The sequence below is a fragment of the Zea mays genome, chromosome 3 (genome assembly GCF_902167145.1).
Source record: "Zea mays cultivar B73 chromosome 3, Zm-B73-REFERENCE-NAM-5.0, whole genome shotgun sequence".
NCBI classification, from domain to species: domain Eukaryota; kingdom Viridiplantae; phylum Streptophyta; class Magnoliopsida; order Poales; family Poaceae; genus Zea; species Zea mays.
The window spans coordinates 139,330,326-139,338,217 of NC_050098.1; the positions used below are offsets into that span (position 1 = coordinate 139,330,326).

The window sequence follows — 7,892 nt, forward strand, 5'->3', positions numbered from 1 at the left end:
CCTTCCCTCCGATCACTGAGGGAAGGAGCGGGCCACCGCCCACGCAGGGGCCGACCCCAACTCGGCACACTCCCCTCCCCAGACCTGGTGATGAAAATCCTTGAGGCTGAGGGAGGGGCAGAGGCCGCAGCCCGACTCGCTTTCCCCCACCATCAAACTGGAGGTCACCATCTTGGGTGACCGCCGGCGGAGGGGTGCAGTCGGGCTGCATGATGAAAATCCTTGAAGCCGAACGATGGCTGAAAGGTACCAACTCCCACGGAGTTGCGTTCCTCCAACGATGAGGCGGAAAGACGGCGGGTATCCCCCATCCGGGGGCTTGGAAGGTGGAAAGACACTATGCATAAGGGAGCGCGAAGACATGGTTGCCTTCCAAAGGGGGTCACCCTCCTTTTAAAGGCGACTCTCCCTACTTGCGCCCCCAACCGTCGCGGGCTGAGTCTTCTCCAACACACTCCAAGGTCCTCCCCTGCGGCGCGGGGGCTGGGTCCCACACGTCATGCAAACCGGCTCAGAGCAGAAGAAGCCAAACCGCCGTGCGCGGTGCGCACAACCGCCCAGCGGTTACAAGTGACCCTCCACTTTGGCCCAGACCAAAGGGCGAAAGGGGCGGGCAGCCATGCAGGCGGCATGCAACCGCGCCAAGTGGGCGCGCTTCTCCGACTCCCAACACGCCCAGCATGGAGGCCCAGGCCCACGCGTCATGCAACCGACGCGCCGAATGCTTCGTGCATGCAACTGCACCGCCACTTGCGCACCACCGCGCCTCCTCAACTGCGGAACCAATACCGCGACTCGAGGCGACCCAGCGCACGACCCAGCAGCGCCAGCCTGGTGCGGCGGTCAGTGCGGCCAAAAATGGGCCGGCAGTAATGGCGGTGGCAGGCGGGCAGGAGCAGCAGTCGCGTCGTCAGCCAAGCTCACGTCCCATCCGGGGGCAGCGAGAGAACCCTCTCTCACGGCGTGAAGACAACGCGCCCGTGTTCCGTTCCTCGAACGGCTCGCGCATGCGCAACGGCCGCCCCGCCAACCACTCGCCCCGTCGCATTAACTCCACGGCGGGACAGGCGGCGCCTCTGGCAGGAGAAGCAGGCGACGCTTCGCCTTTGCCATAATAACCGCGCCAAAAAAGGTACGCCACGTCGTTCGATTTCGTATCCTTTTCCTTTTTCCTCTTTCTCTCTCTTGCAACAGGGACCGAGAAAGGGGGATACCCCGAAAAGGATCCTTCCCCGAGAAGGAACCAGGCTCCGAGCCTCCCTACTGATCAGAGGTTCGAAGGCTGGCCCCCCGGAAGGGTTCGACAGCCGCCTCAGATCGCGTGGGCCCTACACCCACTACTGGTCAGAGGTTCGAAGGCCGGCCCCTCGGAAGGGTTCCACGGCCGCCTCAGGCTACTCGGGCTCCGCGCCCATTACTGATCAGGGGTTCGAAGGCTGGCCCCCGAAGGGTTCACAGCCGCCTCAGACGTCGAGCGAGGGATGACCATGGGTACGTTCGATACATAACCAAGGCTCGGGCTGCGCTCCCGAGGTACCCTAGGACATTTCCGAGACCAGCGGGAGCGATCTTGTAACGGAATCCCATCAGAGGGAGGCATCGAGCCCTCGGACCCCGTCGCCAGGGGACCGGGTCCGGCAGATCACCCGCAGGTACTTTTGGGCGTGCCTCCGGGCCCCTAGCCGACCCCTAACAAACGGGGCACGGACGTCCACTCGGATTACCCGCTTGCAGCTCACCGGAGACACCATGTTCGGCGCCCATCGAGGGCAACATGGCGCTTTCCCCCCCTCCTCCTTGCGGAAAGGCGACGCAGGGGCGTATGTAAAAAAGCCGAGTCTGTCCCTGATCGCCCTCTCGCCCTGTGCAGAGGCTCGGGGGCTGCTCTCGCAAACCCGGCTCCGGCCGAACCGTTGACAGCGTCAACATACCAGCCCGAGAACTTGGGACCCGACCGTACACCCGGGCTACGGCCAGCTCGCATGAGGGAACAACCAGACCAGCCGAAGCATTACGCAAGGCATTAAGACCTCGAAGGAGTGAAACCACTCCTCCGAGGCCTCGGGGGCTACACCCACCGGAACAAAACGCAACCGAGAAAGGCTGGTCCCCTTGCAAAAAAGTGCGACGAAAGCCTCCAAGCGAGTGCTAACACTCCCTTCGAGGCTCGGGGGCTACTGTCGGGGACCATAATTAGGGGTACCCTCAAGGCTCCTAATTCTCAGCTGGTAACCCCCATCAGCATAAAGCTGCAAAGGCCTGATGGGCGCGATTAAGTCAGGGATCAGTCCATTCGAAGGACTCGATCACGCCTCGCCCGAGCCTAGCCTCGGACAAGGGCAGCCGACCCCGGAGGATTTCCGTCTCGCCCGAGGCCCCCCTCCAGCGGCGAACATATTTCCGGCTCGCCCGAGGCCCTGCCTTCGCCAAGAAGCAACCCTGACTAAATCGCCGCATCGACCGACCAAATCGCAGGAGCATTTAATGCAAAGGTGGCCTGACACCTTTATCCTGACGCACGCCCCCCGGCCGGCAGAGCCGAAGTGACCGCCGTCACTTCACCGCTCCACTGACCGGCCTGACAAAAGGACAGCGCCGCCTGCGCCACTCCGACTGCGGTGCCACTTGACAGAGTGAGACTGACAGGCAGTCAGGCCCTGCCGGAGGCACCATAGGAAGCTCCGCTTCGCCCGACCCAGGGCTCGGACTCGGGCTCAGCCCCGGAAGACGGCGAACTCCGCTCCGCCCGACCCAGGGCTCGGACTCGGGCTCAGCCCCAGAAGACGGCGAACTCCGCTCCGCCCGACCCAGGGCTCGGACTCGGGCTCAGCCCCGGAAGACGGCGAACTCCGCTCCGCCCGACCCAGGGCTCGGACACGGGCTCAGCCCAGAAGACGACGAACTCCGCTCCGCCCGACCCAAGGCTCGGACTCGGGCTCAGCCCCGGAAGACGGCGAACTCCGCTCCGCCCGACCTAGGGCTCGGACTTGGGCTCAGCCCTAGGAGACGACGAACTCCGCCTCGCCCGACCCAGGGGCTCGGACTCGACCTCGGCCACGGAAGACAGACTCGACCTCGGCTTTGGAGGAGCTTCCACATCGCCCAACCTAGGGCGCAGGCCAGCCACGTCAACAGGAGGCGCCATCATCACCCTACCCCGAGCTGACTCGGGCCGCAGGGAACAAGACCGGCGTCCCATCTGGCTCGCTCCGCCAGATAGGCAATGATGGCCTTTCGCATACTCTGTGACGACGGCGGCTCTCAGCCCCCTTACGGAAGCAAGAGGACGTCAGCAAGGACTCGACCGCTCCGACAGCTGTCCCTCCGCCAGGCTCCATCGCTCCTCCGACGGCCACGACATCACACCAGCTGGGTGCCAAAATCTCTCCGGCTGCCACAACAGCATGTACTTAGGGCGCTAGCTCTCCTCCGCTAGACACGTAGCACTCTACTACACCCCCCATTGTACACCTGGATCCTCTCCTTACGCCTATAAAAGGAAGGACCAGGGCCCTCTTAGGGAGGGTTGGCCCCGCGGGGACGAGGACGGGACAGGCGCTCGCTTGAAGCCGCTCGCTCCCTCTCCCGCGTGGACGCTTGTAACCCCCTACTGCAAGCGCACCCGACCTGGGCGCGTGACGAACACGAAGGCCGCGGGATTCCCACCTCTCTCATGCCGGTCTCCGGCCCCCTCGCTCTCCCCCCCTTCGCGCTCGCCCTCGCGCTCGACCCATCTGGGCTGGGGCACACGGCGACATTCACTCGTCGGCCCAGGGACCCCCCGGTCTCGAAACGCCGACATGTGTTGATAAAACCATTGCAATGATGGTTTAGGTGATTTGATTCACAACATGGCTGATAGGGATAATTGGAGGATACCTTTTATCACGTATTTGCATGATCCAAATATTAGAACATATAGGAGTATTTGATAGATGGTTTTTAAATATGTTCTCATTGATGATGAACTTCTTCGCCAAACTCCTAGTGATATTATGCTTACATGCTTGGGCCCTGATGATGCTATGTTAGCCATGGATGAGGTACACAAAGGCATTTGTGGTACTCATAAATCGGCTCTAAAAATGAAGTAGCTTTTGAGAAGGCCCAAGTTTTATTGACCTAACATGATTTATGATTGTTTTAAGTACTACAAGGGGTGTCAAGTGAGTCAAAAGTATGGGGATTTACAAATGGTACCTTGTACTGAATTATATCCTAATATCAAGCCATGGCCCTTTATAGGATGATGTCTAGATTTTGTGGGTGAAATTCATTCGTCATCATCAAAGGGGCATCAGTTTGGGTTAGGCGCCACAGACTACTTCACCAAATGGATTGAAGTTGTTGCTTTAAAAAAATATGACACAAGAAGGTAATTGAATTTATAATTGAGCATATTAATCATGGATTCAGTATTCTACAAACTCTGAGTACAAATAAGATGACTTCCTTTATGTCCGAAGAGGTACATGAGTATGCTAAATCTTATAAGATTAAGTTACTCAAGTCATCTACATACTACACTCAGGACAGTGGTCAGACTGAGTCAAGTAATAAAACATTGATTAGCCATATCAAAAAAGAAGGTAACTGATTATCCTAAGTGTGGGCATAAGGTTTTGTCTGAAGCTCTATGGGCTCACATAATATTTGGGCATCGTGCTACTAAAGTGTCTCCTTTTGAGCTTGTACATGGTTAGGAAGTTATTTTGCTTGTGGAGAGATAAGTCTAAATAAACGTCATTAGGTTTGCCAGGCACAATGATTTAGCTATCGATGTATACCATTATCTAATGATGGATAATATTGATGAGGTAACCGACGAAAGGTTGACAACTTTGAAGGAGAAAGAGAAAGACAAACTTGTGGTTGACAAGACCTATAATAAGAAGATAAAGGCTAAGTTATTTTAGGTTGGAGATCTGCTATGGAAGACAATTTTACCATTAAATACCAAGGACCGTAAGTTTGGTAAGTGGTCTCCAAGTTGGGAAGGGACTTACAGAATTGCACATCATGTAATCTCTGGTAATGCAAATATGATGGAGACCTTGCAAGGTGATAAGTTACCTAAAGCATTAAATGGTCGTTTCTTAAAACAATATGATCCTAGTGTTTGGCAAGATGCTTGAAAAATCGATGTTCTAACATCTCGAGTTTTGCTTTGGAGTAGTATATGTTGACATATTCATATGTTGATGTGTTGACATATGCATATCTTGGTCTCCAAAGTATACGAGGCGTGCTCGGTGCTTTTGGCTCTCAAAAATCCACCAAACAGTAGGATGGGGGCAAGTGTTGAACACCTAATATTGAAGTCCTAGATAGTCCGACGGGGAAGCCCAAACGGTCCGCGTCGTGGTAGTCCGGACAGTTCAGGCTAGAGTCCCAATTTCTCGTGGGACTCATTCGATTTTTTATGGGATTTTATTAGATTTTCGTTTAGGAAAGGGTCCAGACCTCCTCTTTAGATATAAAGGGGCTACGAACAATTGGAGCACAACAATCAAATTACTAAACAACAGTTATATTTTATTTACTTTCTTGTTCTTAGGATTAGATCTAGTTGTAGCTTTCTAACTCTAATCGTCATCTCTAGAAAGTAAATAAAAAATAATTGTTGCGCCTACAATTTGCTTGTAGGAGACCATCAGTATTTGATTAGGAAATGCGCCTACAATTGGAAATGGTAATTGTCTAAGTACTCTCCAGAACACACGGTTGTGTAGATAGGCTCGCAGCTCTCTGAGTCTGATTGCTGCCGCTTGCATTGTGTACGTAGTCGTGTGTCCGGATCGACCACCCGTGAGAGCACACATGAAAGTCATGCTCGCCGCCCCTCGTCTCATGTTACACGTACGACGGTGATGAATGGATGCCAGCAGGTGCGTCCACGAATTATTATTATGACCATCATATTCATTGCCAGCCCGGCCGGCCCCATATATGCATGGATCGTGTTTCACGCACCAAAAATTGGTTCGATATCGCCATGCATAGCTTTCAACCAAACACTATAGAAAATATAGCCGTTTTCTTGTATCTCTTTGTACGCTTCAAGAAACACACCCTAACAGCAGTGGTTGTGAACAATATAATGCAGAAATAAGCGCTATAAATATCCAATACAAGTAGCAGAGGCTATTTGTCTGCCGAGCGCACATCACAACCAGTCAACCACACACAACACAACACAACCGATACGAAGAAGCTTCTTGTCTAGCTAGCCGCGCCCGCGCGCCATGTCCTCCATGAAGAGAAGCATTGCGTCTAGCGTCATCGTCGTCCTACTGGTGCTCTCCCTTGAAGCCACCTTCGCTGACGCTGTCCGCGTCATACCCGACGCCCCGGCCGGCGGCGCCATCGTCCGCCTTCCGAGCGACGGCGAAAGAGGAGTGACTACTTCGGCGGCGGCGGCGGACGACAAGAAGCAGCTCCGGTGGTGCGAGCACCCAATCTGCTTCCCTGAGTCCGACATCTGCTTCTGCCCCTACACCCGCGCCGACCGGACGACGACGGAGAGCGGCCGCGGCGCCAAGGACGAGCTAGTGCATGACAGTCTCGTAGTGCCGCCGCGCGCACCAGCACCACCATGCGAGCACCCGTTCTGCATTTTTATCAGGGGAGAGCCGGTGTGCAGGTGCCTCGACGGAACCCGGCCGGCCCCCAGCAGCAGCGTCGAAATGAGGATGATGATGCACGCAGACATGGAGAGAGCCAGCAGCTAGCGTGCCACTGAGCCACTGATGTACGTGGTTTTGGTTTGTTTGTTCTTGGTCCAGCAGTAACAGTGATAGTGTCGTGAATGAGCTAGCACACTGTCGAGTCTGTCAGGATGATGCTCATTCTCAGTGTCAGGTCGTCTGTCCGTGTCGAGACCGATCGTACTTACGTCTTTGTTTTGGTATAATAAAGCGTCGTGCAAACGAGTTCTGTTACTATGCCAGCTCGTGATCAATCACTAGAGAAGCCAACACCAGATGATTCACTGGAGAAGGTGCAGCCAGAAGCTGATACACGAACCATCGCCTGACTTGCCACAGCGTCGGGAGGCGGGTGCAAGGGTTCGACGCACCAACTGCCGTGAGTGGTCCGGACTCCGGAGTCGGCGTAGCTGTCGCGTGTGTGTCTCGGTCTCTGCTGTGTGGGGTCGGCTGTCGCGTGTGTGTGCCTTGCTGCTGCAGTGAAGGGTTTATGTATTGTAAAGTGTGATCTGTGAACGGAATGTAAACAAACAGATAATACAATTCCAGTCGATTGCTCCCCTATGCTGTCTTCTTCCTCCCCTCTCCTTTTCTCTCCGTTCCTAGCTGTAGCTAACAAGTTCACGAGTCTGTGTGATGCCGTGCGATGTGTCATGTGTGTGCTCCAGCATCTGATGATCGAGTCGTCGTCCGACCGTCCGTGTCCACAACACCAGGTGCATCGCGCGCGTCGTGGGGATGCAATGCATGCATAAAGCAGCACCTCGGTTGGAGAGATTTTTTAAAGTATTTAAATTGTACCTCAATTTGCAAACGGGCATGCATGCATGCACCAGCGTCACGCGCAAAAATAAGGTAAAATTACACATAAGTAGAATTCAAACCTTATTTATTGACTCTCATTTACGCACATTTAACCAAGAGAATACATATATTTTTTTTGTGTATTATTAAAACAAAGTCTATGTGTGTAATAAATAAAAACCGTAGGGACATCTTACTAGTTCTATACTACAACAATTTTAAAAAATCCCCTTGTATTTCTTTAAAAACATATATTTTTATGTATTATTAAAATAAAGTCTAATAAATAAAAACCGTAGGGAAATCTTACTAGTTTAGCCTAAAGAACGTGAGTTTTTGACGTAAAATACTTCTTTTAATCCTTGAACGATGTATCGAGAC

At 53.7% G+C, this 7,892-nt stretch overlaps 1 protein-coding gene across 1 annotated transcript; it reads left to right on the forward strand.

The window, feature by feature from the left end:
- Positions 1 to 6,146: 6,146 nt before the first annotated feature.
- LOC100276191 (uncharacterized) lies at positions 6,147 to 7,269 on the forward strand. The gene has a single exon (NM_001150036.3). The coding sequence runs from the start codon at positions 6,246 to 6,248 to the stop codon at positions 6,729 to 6,731; it is 486 nt and encodes a 161-aa protein (NP_001143508.2). The 5' UTR covers positions 6,147 to 6,245; the 3' UTR covers positions 6,732 to 7,269.
- Positions 7,270 to 7,892: the final 623 nt, after the last annotated feature.